Raw genomic sequence first — 15,234 nt, 5'->3', positions numbered from 1 at the left:
GTTGCTGTCTACCTTTTAGAACAGCGTGAGGAGCACTGGTGTCCTAAAATGTTGTCTATAGGTAGGCAGCACACTAGGTTTTAGAGAAGAGCTAGTGTCTCACTGCTGAAGCACAGAGTTTTACATTACCATGGATGCACTGGAGTGCATCTCTGTATCACTCTTTTTCTTTTACTTCTATGCTTTCCCACCACTTAAAACCTTTACTGCAAGGAAAAACAATAAGCTGCCATTCTCAGGATGAAACAAACCCCGAGGCTCTACTCAATTCCTGCCTTGACAATACATTAAGCAGCAAACAACGGCAGCTTAGCAAGAAAGAGGCGAGGAGAGACTTGAAGTCTTTCAACCTTGCATTATCTTCTCCTCTCTCCATCCATCTGGTCTCCTTCCCATATCGTCTTTGGTGCTTCTTTCTTCTCCTCCCATTGGTGGGATGTAAAGACATTTTCAAACAAATGCCAAGTCGACTTTTCTTCTATCCTTCACTGCTAACTTGTATACAAATGTAAGGTTGAGTACATATTAAGAAATAGTTCACCCAACAATGAAAATTCTGTAACCCTCATGTCATTCCAAATGTATATATATATATATATATTTTTTTTTTTTTTACCCATACAACAAAAAAGCAGATATTTAGGTGAATGTTCATATTTACAGTGTCCAGTCTTCTTTTTTTCATACAATGAAAGTGAATGGAGACTGGGGCTATCTAGCTCCCAAAATCACAGATAACCATATAAAGGTATCTTGAAAGTAGACCAGATGTTTCACTGTGTGATTTACCACTGTCGAGCCCTGGCTAACAAACATCTTTGTATTGAGATTAATAAAAAAAGGCTAAATCCAAAATCGCCCCCTATACCACCAAATAGGGCACTATTTGAGGGGACAGCCATTTGTAGTGGTGTCCGAAACGATAGTGGATGTTATTGAGTGCACTTATTCAATCCCACATTGCACTAAAATAACGAGTGTACAACCGATTACGATTTTGGATTCAGCCAAAGACTCAGACAGTTGTAAAAGTCATCAGCTTTATTTAAGCCCATCCGGTGAACAAACACATGTGAAGATAAGGCACACACCAGACCATCCTCCTTCATACTGAAGTGCGCTGGCTATCAAGGGGCCAAGAGCTAACTTGTTTAATTGAACTGAAAGAAAAATAAAGGAGTTCCTGAGACTGAACAACAAGAAATAATTGAAGGAAATGGCCAATTAATTTCTTTTTAGAACATCATTCCTACTGATATTTTCAGTCTATAAGAAACAAACAAGTACACGAAGAGCGCGAATGGAAGCAAGCTGGAATCCAATGAAAGCATTGATGCATTTGTGCATAAAGTGGAATTCATAAAGAGTAAACTGATGTAATGGGGTGTAAAACGCTTTCCATCTCTTCTGAAAAAGGCTGAGGAAAATTTACCTAAATCCTTGAGCAAAGAGTTTACGTCATCGAACTGTTCCTAAATGCACATGGGTAATGGATCCAATCACCACAAAGGAGGAGGACGTGGATTATTTAGGAGCAGAGGATGAGCTCTTGGATGTTAAGACAAATTCTCTTCTAAAGAGATTCTTTAATGAACTCGGGTCAGGTACAATTTTGAAAGATTTTAGATGTTAAAATAGGGGTCTCCTGGAAAAAGGTTGGGAACCACGGATATAGACTACATTTATGGAAATTTCCATTGCATGGAAAAGAGCAGCATGAGCATTCTTCAAAACATCTCCTCTTGGAAACTACATTTCCCCCTTCCCGTATGAGATTGGAAAGACATGAAGGTGCATAAATGTCTGGGTGAATAATTTCTAAAAGGTACAGCCTGTATATTTTAACACCCTGTGTTCTGGACACCACCTAATCCTCCCTGCAAGGGGCTTCATAAATAAATCGTTGGCTGAGATTACAGGATAGCATGAAAAAATAGACATGCAGAGAAGAGGAAAGACTAAGGGTGCGGAGAAGGCTATCACAAATGTATCTTTCCTTGCGGAAGCATGTTCTCTCACACGCAGAATCCTCCGTGTTTATTTATAGCCTCTATCTACAAACACATCTCGGATGTGACACTCTCAGCATCTGCATTCAGAGCACTCTCATTGACCCAGATGCAGCATGAGTGCTCGCTGCCAGCAAAATCAAAGCCCTCACAATGCAACCGCAGTCGAATCTATTAGAAAAGAGCTAGCGATGGTACAGAACCACGAGGTTGCCTTTTTCATAATCTATTCTGCTGCATCTATTACATACAAATAAGAGAAAATGGGATGAAAAAGACAACTTGTCTTTCATAAGATGGTTGAGATAAGGACAGCTCATTATCAGAGCTCAGTTGTGTGTGTCTCTTCGATAACATTGAAAGGTTTAGCTGAAGAGCTCCTCTTCATTAGTATATGTGTGTGGTGCAGTGCTGCAGGCTCTGAAGAGAATGTGTAATGAGAGAAAATGCTGATGTTTTCAATTATTTATAAGCATTTCCCACATAACGTGCGTCTGTGTCCATGAATACGGTCAGTTTTAAAGCAATACACTCAGCAATCTTTAGTTCTACGCTAAAACAACTGTTTCTAAACAAGTTTCCTAAACACTTCGGCTACGTCTACGATAACCCGGATACATTTGAAATCAGCGTTTTCTTCTCAAAACGCTCTCCGTCCACACTAGTTTTCAAGCGTTTTCCATAAGTTTCTCATCCACACTGAAACGTCGGAAAATGCTAAATTCACCTCACTGCGCATGCATGCGTAAAGCCTCATAAAAGCTCACTGAGATGATACAGACGGAAGAGACAAAAATTATATAAAGTTCTCATGCTATTCTTTTGGCAGGATCATTTTATTTAGCAAAATATCTTACCATTCATTGATGTGTCCAGGTCACAATTATATGGTTGGTCTAAAACGCAACTGCTCTCGTGTTTTGCTGCAGGACAGCAATTGCGTGTAGCCTACATTTTCTGTCATCTTTACAGGACTTTGATATGAAGAGTGTACAAAGTAACATACCTTTAGCAACAATGCGAAAGTGAATGGCACACAACAGGCACAAAAAATAGCGGTATAAACAAACATGTATTTATAGGTTCAATATGCATCACTTGACATGCGTCATCGTTTTCAAATACCTCCATTTTCACAGTCCACACTGCAACGCGAAAACAGTGTTTTCAAATTTATGCACTTGGGAAAGCGTTTTCAAAAAGCTTTGCAGGACAAAAACGCTGTCTCAGTGGACGGAAGGCAAAAATGAAGAGAAAAACATGCGTTTTCAAACGAAAACATAATAGTGTGGACAAGGCCTCATCTGTGGTAAAAAAAAAAAAACTGTGGTTCTCGTTCAAACTTGCACCACTGATAGTCCGAAGTTGACAGAAGTCGTTAGAAGGCATGGGGGAAATATATATATATATATATATATTCTATTTCAATGAAATCGCAATGGTCCAAAATCCTGCTCGGATTAAACATCTAATATGTTCTACATGGTTGTGATAGTGTTGCGTAGACCGGCATTTTCAATTTCAGTGTGCAAATTACTTGAAAACTTGCCTTGTCACACCTGGATAGGAATAACAACCATAAGAACTTCTTAGACAATCACGAATACAGGACGGCTGGTTACACGAGTGACAGCCTTAGTTGCACTGCCATAAAAAGTCCCAAGGAGAAACCTGTGAACCCACTAGAGTGACTGCAGTGAAAATAAACTGTGGACGCAGGGATGCGGGTGATTGGCTCTCAGCTTTAATGTGATTACAATTAGTCTGCTGATGGCTATTAGTATAATTATGATGAATGTCTTTTGAAGTTTTGCTTTTAAGACACACAAGCCAATAGATTAAAGCAAGAGAGGTATAGGATGTAGGGAAAGGCTTTTAGTGACTGTTCATTTATCTAGCGATTTTTTGGAATAGCAAAATGTGTGACAGAAAAATAGGACGTGTTAATCATGCCCGATTCGTTTGGCAGGATCCGTATGTGAGCTTTTCTAACCCTGATAATACCACTTTTCTTCCTACTCGCACCTGTTTAAGTTTCTTTTTCTTTTCTTTTCTTTTTTTTTTTTTTGAATGTGCTAAAACATTTGGTTTGATTGCTTCTACTGTCCTCCTAATTTGTAAGTCACTGGATAAAAGCATCTGCTAAATGATAAAATGTAAATGTAAAACTGTCTTCCATTCAACCAGATATGCTGCTTTCAAGTCCTGCTGGGAAGTTCTTTTTTATGGTTTCTGACGTTGTAATTACTACATGAAGTGCATTTAAGAGATTTTGGTCGTAATAAACAGTTGTGCAATTTCATAGTTTCTTTCTCTTTTCACTTTCTTGCAATGGCAGGAAGCTTTTTGTCACTAAAGCCACATAATGAAAAGCAAAAGATGTAACCGATGCTTTGTTTATTCACCATTTTCTCATTGCCACAGAAAATGATGGGAACAGTAGCTTAGTCAAAGAAGACTGTCGCCTCATAAACTAGCTAAATGAGTCAAACTCACAGCTAGGTGTGTTGGAGATAAACTCTGCAGGACTCTAGGAGCAGGATTGGAGACCCCAGGACAATCCTGGGTGTGTCCTTGCCTACGGCAACTGGCATAGTCCATTGCAGGGCTAACTGACTCTCACACTCACAGGCAATTTATTGTCTCCAATTCACCTGTCCTGCATTCCTTTTTTTTATTGAGGGGGAAACCGGAGCACCCAGAAAATATCCACGGCCACACCAAAACTTAAACTCCGAGACTAACTGGGGGCTTCTTGATGTGAGGTGACAGTGGCCCTGTCCCAAATGGCACACTTCATGCACTTTTTGTCTTGTGAACTTAAAAATGGCTGCCGCCGTATGTGTTTCAGTCAAGTCCCTGAGACCGCAGGGTGTTCTATATTTTAGATTTCAAAAGGGTGCTCGCGAACCCCTTTGCGGTCGATATGTGCCTTCGATGCCCACTTTTGCCAAGTCCGGACTGAAGCGAGCTCCGCAGCAGACTTCTTCCCGACAGTCGAAGCTGCGTTATGGCACAAAATTGTGGACTTGTAGAAAGACTGCGAGTGTTTAGGGTGTCATTTGGGAGGGTGCCCCAGTGTTACCCACAATGTTTGTACTCAACTGCACCCAATACTTCTTTAACACATCCCCAACTTAAAGTCAGGTCTCAAAAATAAATCCCATTGTGGCGTCTGTCTTCTATGTACGATTAAGCCTAGCATCAAATGCTGCGTTCACGCCATGTCATAATTACCGTAAGCTTGCTTTCAAATCGCTCTCGTGGTACTTTGATGTCATACACCAATCGGGGGGCTGCACAGTGTCGCTTCAAGACGAACACACCTTATATCTGCAGTGGTCAGATGGTACAGCGGCAACATTGTACAACTCATAGCTCTCAGAAAATTACGAGTTCACACTTTGCTATTACAAGTTCTACAAGCATGTGAAGGATTTTATATGATTTATTTCAAAATCATTTCGGTAATTACGACATGGCGTGAACGCACATTAAATCTTTTGTCATGTAACTGAAGAGAAGCCCTGATGCCATTATTTGCTTCCTCTTGTGTAACGGATTGTTCCTGCAGAAAACTATCAATGCATCAAACCTGGCACATGCAGTATTCACCTTTCTCAGCACTATGTCTTCCAGGATTTACCATGACTAGGCCCTGTCTGATACTCCTGAAAATTTCAGTTTTCTATTATCAATTCATCAGGGATGCTGTAGGCGCCCACAGCTGCTGTTGATCTGAGGTCAGATCTATTACTTGTCAGGTGAAATATGTAGTAATGGAAGGGTAACGCAACTCATGAGCGGTCACAAACTGTAGCTAGACAAGTGTTTCTCAACTCTGTTCCTGGCAGCACATCAACAGTACAAAATCTTCCTTAACAAACACACCTGAATCAACCCTTTAACGCAGGACTTCCTGAACAATGGTGGACAAGGAATCAGACTTTTCAGGGGGGGGGATCTAGGGACCAGAATATAATGGAGACCTTGAAATCAAGTCTTTTTACTTGGGCCAGTAAAAAACAGAGGTGGTCACACTTGTTCAAGTCACAACTAAGTCTCAAGTCCCTACCATCAAGTCTCAACCAAATCTAAGTCACAGTACACACAACCAAGTCAAGTCAGTGGTTCACTACAAGCAAGTCAAGTCTAGTCCTGCTAAGGGTCAATTCAAGTCAAAGTCAAGTTACAATACCAAACAGAAAAAAAGTATGTTTATATTGGCCTCAACCTTATTTATTTTTTCCTCAGAAAGGATTACCTTTCTTATACATTTATATCGTAATATTTAATAATATTCCTACTGTATGAATATAATATATATTATATTCATATGTGTATATATATATATATATATATCATGGACTTATATATATAATATATATAATATAATATTCAAAATGATTCAACTGATCAGTTCAAAACGGCAGATTCAATCTGGAACTATTAGCCACTCGTTGTTTACTGAACTATTGTATACAATCATTATCACATTTGCAATCGCACCAATATTCTGGAAATATTTTTTAATATCATATGTTATAAATATAAAAATAACTCCTACTAGGGTCATTTTTTCCACCACATCTTGAATTTTGGATGCACAATAATTCTGCTGGCATTTTGACCCCCAACCTCCTGATATCTGACCCTGCTTCAAGACAAACATAAAACACGACAAAACATCATTAAAGGGGCTATGTGTAGTTTTTAACGGCCTCTAGCGGTGATGTTTCAGATTGCAACCAATTTTAACAAGAGCGCTCGTGCGCGTGCTCGAACTCAAGAGGAAGCACTCATGGTACCGGCCACACTGAGACTTTCAACACACCGGAGAAAGCATCACGATAGGGATGAAAGCCAACTCCGGGTCTGTTTTTATACCTAAATATATACCTATACCTAAAACAAAGCGGAGGTCTCTCCATAATTCAAACGCTCTGCCGATGTTGATCCGTGTTTTCGTCCGAAGTTGATCCGATTCACGTTTGGGCTGACGAGCTTCAGCAGATACAACTTTTTTTTGTTTTTTATATTTATCTGGAGTTTGCGTTGGAGTCTGTGTTGTGCTGGAGGCAGGTCGTCTTTTGGTGTTATCAGGAATCAGACTTTGTATATATCAGTGTATATATTGGCTGTATATGAAAAGGAGAGAGGCTCGGGAGCGCGCATGCACCTCAAATCCGATGGATTTCGCGGTAAATCCGACCCGGAGCCTTCACATAGAAATAGGAATACTAGCCTTCAGAGGTAATAGCAAAACCCGACAAGTGGATCATTGTAATGTGTGATTACAACCCCTTCACACACAGGCAATAAAAAATGATTAATTTTAGAAGAAAAGCTATATATAGCACCTTCAACAGTTGTCTATGTTGTTTTTCGTCATTGGAAAGAGCGACATATTTGGCTTTAATGCATGATTTGAAAGAAACTGTGGCAAATGTCTGTGTGAATGTATGCACGCCATCATTAATTATTATCATTTAAAGCTATTGACAGCCTTAAGCTACATTTGAAAACATATTTTTGTATAAAGATGCATGTTGTTTTGACCACTGTTCTCTCTAGATTTAACGTTAGTCAAATTAACTACAACAAACAGGTTAAACAACAAGCCATTGCTTACTTTTAGACGTGTTGAATGAAGTTCGAGGTTGTGATGGTCGTGTCCGATATCCCTTGCAGGTTAATATGCTTACAGCAAATCTTCTTGTATGAATATGGTCAATTTCTAGTGTTTATATCCAAAAAGAAACGATGCTGGAAGATGTTTTTGTATGTTTTTTTCTGTTCTTGTGCACCAATCACGCAGAAACTGATGACGGGCGTCAATGGTTCAGTTGCTTTCAGTTTGTTCATCAATTGATGTTGCGATGATTTATATAAAAATTTAATGAAATTTTATAACATTTGAAACTAAGACATTTGCAGCATACCAAGGTAAGTGAGGTGCAGTGTTTTGAGATCTAAATCGAGGTATATCCTCCTGGGCCAACAGGCACCCATGTGACAAAATACAGGCCATGGGGGTCAATCTCATGTTTAAAACAAACTGTATGTATTTACTGTAGGCTTATATGGGCGATTGTTCATACAGTTCAAGTCAAGTCAACTCTCGAGTCATTGGATCTCAAGTCAAAGTCAAATCATTTTCTTAATTGAGATTTTTTTTACTAAAGTAGCCTACTTAAATTTGCAACTCGAGTCAAGTCATGTGACTCGAGTCCCCCATCTCTGGTAAAAAAACAAGGCATAGCCACCACCCACAGCAGCAGCATTGTGGCTGTGTGTTTTACACTGGCAAGAATCACTCACATTTCCTTCAGAAAACGAACTATTAAGCTAAATTTGCAATTTTGTATGGCATGCAAGTGTTGCAAAAATGACTCATAGCAGCTGTAAACAGAGTGAGCTTTGCGTGTATGAATGTGAAAATAAATTATGGGCTTGCCCAGTATTACGGTACCTCTCTCCTCATTAATCTCAGCTGTCAGCCATGTCATAATCGAACAAACAAAACTTCCATGACTTCTTTCATCTGAGCTCATTTTGTTCCCCAGCTTACACTCTAGAACTGCCATCTATCAAATCACTTGAGTACAGAAATCAATTCTGCTGTAGATTAAATCCATCTAACTATTTTTACCTGGAGAATTCAAAATGCCTGCTTTCTCTCTCAGGTACGTGTCTGGTGTTGGGCTGCATGATATATCCTGACGGATGGGATGCTGATGAGGTGAAGAGGATGTGCGGAGAAGGGACGGACAAATACACCATCGGAGCATGCTCAGTGCGCTGGGCGTACATCCTGGCCATTATGGGCATCCTGGACGCACTTATTCTCTCTTTCCTGGCCTTCGTTTTGGGCAACAGGCAGGATGGACTCATGTCTGAGGAGCTGCTGGGAGACAGTAAGATTAACATTATTTTGTCTTTGTGATGTCTTAACATGGGATGGATATCCGTTTGCATTTCAGAGGTATCTCTGTCAAATTGAGTTAAAAATTGTCTTATTGTCCAAAATAATTGAAAAAAAGAGTGTTGAACAAAATGAGGTTATACACAATTCATATCTCTTAAAACTAATTCTGGGTAGGCGTGAAAAATTCTTATTATGCGTGAAATTTCTGAGTTGTACCTTTGATGAAAACACCATTTGGTTGTGAAAACCAAGTGTTATCGCTGTTGAAGACCGTGATCTTCTACTTGCTATTGTTAGACAGTTACAGTGTCGGTTGTATTAGAACAATATTTGTATACATCCCTGCAAACAAAATGATGTCATCAATATCTCTGGTCTGTTCTTCAGGAAAGGTTTATCTGCTCATTTCGTAAACTTGTAAGAGTACACAGTCATATAGTGTAGCCTCAAAGCTAAGAGACATGGTGTCAAAATTTAAGGGAATTGCATGTTAATATTGTGAATATTACCAAATATGGTAACATGAGATGAACTTCAATAATATTTTGAAAGATTAAAAAAAGAAAAGGGAAAAAATGAACCAGAAGTTTATAATCAAACTCTTCTGTGTGAAAGAATGCAGAATTGGCTTGGCTAATTTTATGTATTTTAGATACACAGACATCATATCATTTAATTATAATCACAAAATGCATAATTTACATAAAATTGAGAATTACACACTGGATTCTCTATTTCTTCCCATAAATGATAACGTGCAGCTGTTGTGCCAGTCGGTCCAATTCATTCATTACGAGATGGAGCCAGCCAGTCAGCCAGATCAATCGAGGGCAAACCAACCTGAGAAAATAAGACAGAGCGATGATCATTAAGGAGAGAATCAGACGATAGAGCTGTGAAAATGAATGAGATGAGAAGAAACGTGTAAGTGAAGGAAAGATAGAAAGGTAGAATTTAGCATAGACTGGGGTTAATTGAAGCCTGGGGCTCTGGACCCAGCCATGAATTACTAATGACTGTTTACACAGCTTGCCGTCAGACCGTCTATATTAATCACAGGCACTGCATCAGATGGAACCCATGCTATGCTGAACAGCACACCTGGAATGAAACGCTGTTTATGGATATGGACTATAAAAAGCTTTATATAATGAACTTAAATGAAAGATGGACTCCTTTTCCAAGAAGCTCTGGTCCATTATCTTTGATAATACATACTGGCAATGAAGGAGACTTATGGATGTGTTAAGGTTTTATGAAACCGACGAGTTGTACACTGCAAATGGTGATTAAGGGTGTTTGTTAAATGATGAATGAGCAATTCGCTTCTCCTTAATAATTCTGCAGAAACAGAATTAGTAATGGCATATTTTGTGATGGCATATGATGGTGTTGGTGCCATCTAGTGGAAATTACTGGTTATATTTTCCCCCAGCTGGCTATGTATGAAAACTACAAACAAAAGGACTATTTAATGTATGTATCAACTGTGAAAGAAGCATTTGGAAATTACTTTGGAATTAAGCTCTGATTTTTGCTTTAATTTCGATGGACTTTTCTCTTTTTTTTTTCTTAACAGAGAGTGGAAATGCATAGATGTCAGATACGCTCAGGTGAGTTCTCTATTACTTTAAAGGGATAGTTCACCCAAAATGAAAAATCTGCCATCATTTACTCACCCTCAAATTGTTCCAAACCTGTATATTTCTTTCTTCTTTTAACACTTTTGAAGAATGTTGGTAACCAAACAGTTGATGTGCCTCATTGACTTCCATAGTATTTATTGTTTATATATTATGGAAGTCAATGGGGCCCATAAACTGTTTGGTTACCCGTATTATACAAAATATCTTCTTCTGTGCTCAGCCAGAAGAAATAAATTCATACAGGTTTGGAACAACTTGAGGGTGAGTAAATGATGACAGAATTTTCATTTTTGGATGAACTATCCCTTTCAAGACCCCATTAAATGGTTTGATGTAATATTATTTTCTATGTTGTACTGGGACGAATTGTAATGTTTCGATTTTGAAAATTTCAACATCATTTACTTAACATCATGTTTTTTTTTACTATTTTTTTCTTTTATGCTACACAAAATAAAGGATTTTTTTTCTCTCAATGCAGTGAAAGTCAATGGGGTTCAAATGTTGTTATAGACAAAAAAATGACAATAGTCTTACAGGTTTAGAACGATGTGGGTGGGTAAATGACAGAATTTTCATTTTTGGGTGAACTTGTATTTAGCTCTCATGTTTGCATTTCTCATCCATAATGCTGTGAATTTACAGTAAAACATCCATTTTATCTGTTTTCAGGTGTTTCTGTCTCGTTTAAGGAAAATCATTATGTGAAATCACAATCCAGCTTTTACCCATCATCCTGAGGGCAGGAAGCCTGACTGCAACGGTTTGAAACAAAACGTTAAAGCAAAGGATGCAAACAGGGTGAATGGAGTTGGGAACTCACTGCTTTTCTGTCCATATCCCTTCTTTTCACTTCACTCCCTGGAATTGCAAATAAAGGATCCCATCCCTATCCTAGTTTGATTTACCGTGTTCTGTGCTACTAACATGATAGGGCAGCTAATGCACCATTTAGAAGCAACTTTGACTTGGATTAATTAAAAAAAAAAAGTTATTTCACGTTGTGTCCTCTTCTTCAGGCCTGCATTATAATTATGTTAATATTTTGGGATTTAAGAATTACTGTAAACACTGTTCTATTTGACTGAATTCTCCAAGTATACTAATATAGAAGAAAACAATCACAGGCTTGAATTGTGGGATTACACTCTGGCACAAAGCTGCAACAGACATTCCTAGCCTGTTAGTATTTCTCTCTGTCACTATCAGCCCTGGAAAAAAAAAAAAAAAAGCTACACTGAATCATGACCACTTTACTGAGAGCCAATTTACACGCAAGAGATCATTTATCGGGTTTCAAATGTACAGTTATTTCAACACAACGCTATCCAACATTGTTTAAAGGGGTATGTAAACAGAAGGTTAGAGCTCACTGTTAATATATTTAAAAAAATTGTCAAAATTAGGGGCAGACTTCTATGCCATTAGTAATTGTGCACAAGCCAAGTATATACTGAAGTAGGAGAGTGTTTTAAGTATTATGTATTGAGTGTATATGTTGAATTTCTGTATGTCTCTAATTCAATATTTACTTCTCGGCAGTGTTGGTGCTGTATAGTTATGTGTGCCATAATAATGATGTTCTCAGCTGGTACCGTTTTGTACTCTTGGTATAGTCATTCTGTCCCACCAAGATAAACGAATGCCTATCAAAAAGAAAATGTCGTGAAAATACCTGGAGGATGTGGCTTCAAAAAGCAAACACCAACACTGGACTCATGTCAGGACAATTGGACAGCTGAAGAGTTTGGATGATACTGGATGAAGTTCTGAGGGGTAAGAAAAGTGAAAGAAAAGATGTTTTGCTTTATTTATCGGGTGTCTGTCTTGTCAGATATTGTATGTAGAAAATGATGTAAATACACCATTAAAATGTATTAGCTATAAAAGTTCATTAAAGACAATTCACCCACATTAATGAATAAAGATTTTACCTCTACAGACTAAAGTCAAGACAAGTGTTGCTAAAGATATTTTATTCTGAGCATTTTTGTAAAGAACAAGCAGTCACATTTATCTGATTTTTGTCACACTAGATCAGTGGTGTCCAATCCTGCTCTTTGAGGGCGCCTGTCCTGTAGAATTTAGCTCCAATTAAAATTGAACACACCTGAACCAGATAATCAAGGCCTTCGAGATTACTAGAAACTTCCAGGCAAGTGTTGGCCACCCCTGGCAGGGCCATGCACTGAAATTTTGAAGGGCAAGTGCTCAAGCGGGACCCCTTTCATAATTACTATAAAAATTAAGTTAGTTACATTTTGTAGAATATTTTTTAAATCAATTACATATTTCATTTATATGGCATTATGTTGGAATTGGTAAACGAGCAAAATCAATGTTGTACAGAAATGACTATGTATTATACTATTATTATTTAGGTGTATTTACACTGCAATTACAGTTGCATGAGTAATGTTATGAGATTGTAGGCCTATATGAAATGTTGGAAAAACTGAAATGATATTTTTCTATATATGATACATTTCTATGAAACTAAGCCCAGTACGTGGTGACAAGTCTTTATAAGCGAGTCAAAGAATCATTAATTCACGATTCTTTCAAACTGACTGATTTATTCAGGAACGAAACAGGGAGACAGAACTGTTCTGTTTTGTTTGGAACAATATCATTGGTCAAATAAAGCATAAACAGTCAAAATTACTGACATTACTGTGTTTAAAAATGTAAATGATTATCAACTTATTGTTTATTGAAGTGTTGTATTAAAATGAATATTACATTTGCAATCGCGTGATATTCGGGAAAACTGCACTTTTCCTGGTGTGAACTGCTAAACTATATCATGTGATATAAAAGACAAAATCTTGTACAGTGACAATCCCTATCTTGAATTTTGCGGGCATTTGTTTTCATTTTGCTGGCATTTCTGACCCTGCACAATGCTATTTTATGACAATGCCAGTCTCGCTTGCTTGTGGTAAAGCTTAATGGAGGGCTATTGCCTAATTTAGGCTGGCTCTATGTAGATATTTTTATTGTTGTGCAATTTGACAGCACTGACAAACAACACAGAAGCTTAGGGTAAAAAAATAAAAACTATCGTTACTTGTCTGTCACCAGTGAATGTAGATCAGTGAGACGTGAATGCTACTCCGCTCAATTTGCGTGGTGGCTTTTGACGAGTGATGTAGAAGAGGGGTAGGAAAGGGGTCTCGTAGAATTATAACTTAAAAGTAGGGTAGGCAATGTTTTTCATAAACACTTTTTGCAATACTAGTTGAAGCTCTCTTCACATCCTGATATCAATTAATAATAGAAGTGGTCTAAATATTAAAAAAGGCTTCTGTTGAAGTCTCAGGACCAACATTTTTCCTCCAATCATTGCAATCGGTCCGAATGCAATAATAGAATGTCTGACCTGTCTGTCAATGTTTGCATTTCCATACCTCCGCGAATCTGCAGCAGTCAGGTGGAATAAGTACGAACTCTGTAAGTTAAGTTAATTTTTTATTGTAATGTTGTGCTTGGATGTTAAAAAAACAAACAAAAAAATGTCATTTTGAACAAAATCAGGCAAAAACTAAATTCGTTTTGTGTTCGAACCAGTTTACCAAAGCAAACTTTTCAGAGAAGTTTACTCTGGCTGGTAAACACCATTGGTTTGTGGCGATGATGTGATAGGTAGGTGTGACTCTGATACTCCGCATTCTATGATTTGGAAATCATTTCCTTTGCGAGTTCGTTGAAGTCAGACGTCTGCAAGTGAAAAACACTAGAGATCTGCTTTATTGTAGAAATTGAACACTGTTTTTAATGTTTAATATTGTAAAGCTGTTTGGTTTAAAGCAATCTATTGTATAAAGTGCAATATAAATAAACGTGACGTGACTTTAATTGACTGGAGTGCTGAATTGCAGAGTTCGTGAAAACATCCACATCCGCAATGATCAGGTGTTTTCTAAACTGCCGTTCTCTTACGAGAGTATCTCTCGTACTGTGTAATATCTTACGCTATGGGGAAAACCTCTTTTCCACGAGATATTGAAGCCACAAATTATCCTTAATTTTTAATCAATCTAAAACGCTTTGGGACAGCATGCAGACATAGGCAAGGCAGCTTGCGTGCCTATTGGCTGACCTGTGGCAAAAGCAGCAGCCTATCGACACTTCGCGCCCATATACGTCACGTCCCGCCAGAATAGGCGTGGCCTTGGCCTATAAATACAGATCGATAGGCTGATACAAACTGATTTTCATCTCTTCAGCGAAGCATCTGCATCGCTGTATCCGGAGTGAGAAGCCGCGACGTCTGAGGAAAAGCATACAGCGGGACGAGCCTTGAGTCTGAAGTCGCTGGCATCGCCGCCTTTAGCCGCCGTACCTGCTACGCTTTCCGTCGTCATATCCTTTCCATTCAAGTGTGTGTGTGTGTTCGCCGCCGCGACACACACCTTTTTCACTGTTTCTCTCCCTCCTGAAAGATCTGGGTCTTTTGTCAAGATGCATAGGTCCTGCGGCTTGTGTCGAGCCACACTCAGTGAAGAGGATCGCCATGTCATCTGCGTTTCCTGCCTGGGTGAGGATCATGCGGCTCTCACTCTCGTCGACGGCGGATGCCATCACTGTGAGCTACTGCCTATGGTGACTCTGAGGACTCGCCTGGCATCTTTCTCAGAGCCTGCACTTC

The 15,234-nt window shown here is 38.6% G+C and overlaps 1 protein-coding gene across 4 annotated transcripts in view; it reads left to right on the top strand.

Annotated features, from left to right (window-relative positions):
• lhfpl3 (LHFPL tetraspan subfamily member 3) overlaps nucleotides 1-14,441 on the top strand; it is a 57,111-nt gene extending 42,670 nt beyond the window's left edge. For all 4 annotated transcript variants that reach the window (XM_077234118.1, XM_077234117.1, XM_077234119.1 and 1 more), the window contains 3 exons: nucleotides 8,696-8,926; nucleotides 10,517-10,550; nucleotides 11,256-14,441. In XM_077234118.1, coding sequence (XP_077090233.1) covers nucleotides 8,696-8,926; nucleotides 10,517-10,533 — 248 coding nt within the window. In that variant the 3' untranslated portion in view covers nucleotides 10,534-10,550; nucleotides 11,256-14,441. The remainder of the gene's footprint in view (nucleotides 1-8,695; nucleotides 8,927-10,516; nucleotides 10,551-11,255) is intronic.
• The last annotated feature ends 793 nt before the right edge of the window (nucleotides 14,442-15,234 follow it).

This window comes from Siphateles boraxobius, unplaced genomic scaffold (genome assembly GCF_051911475.1).
Source record: "Siphateles boraxobius isolate OS27281-9 unplaced genomic scaffold, OSU_SipBor_1 19, whole genome shotgun sequence".
NCBI lineage: Eukaryota > Metazoa > Chordata > Actinopteri > Cypriniformes > Leuciscidae > Siphateles > Siphateles boraxobius.
This window is presented reverse-complemented; position numbering and strand designations above follow the sequence as displayed.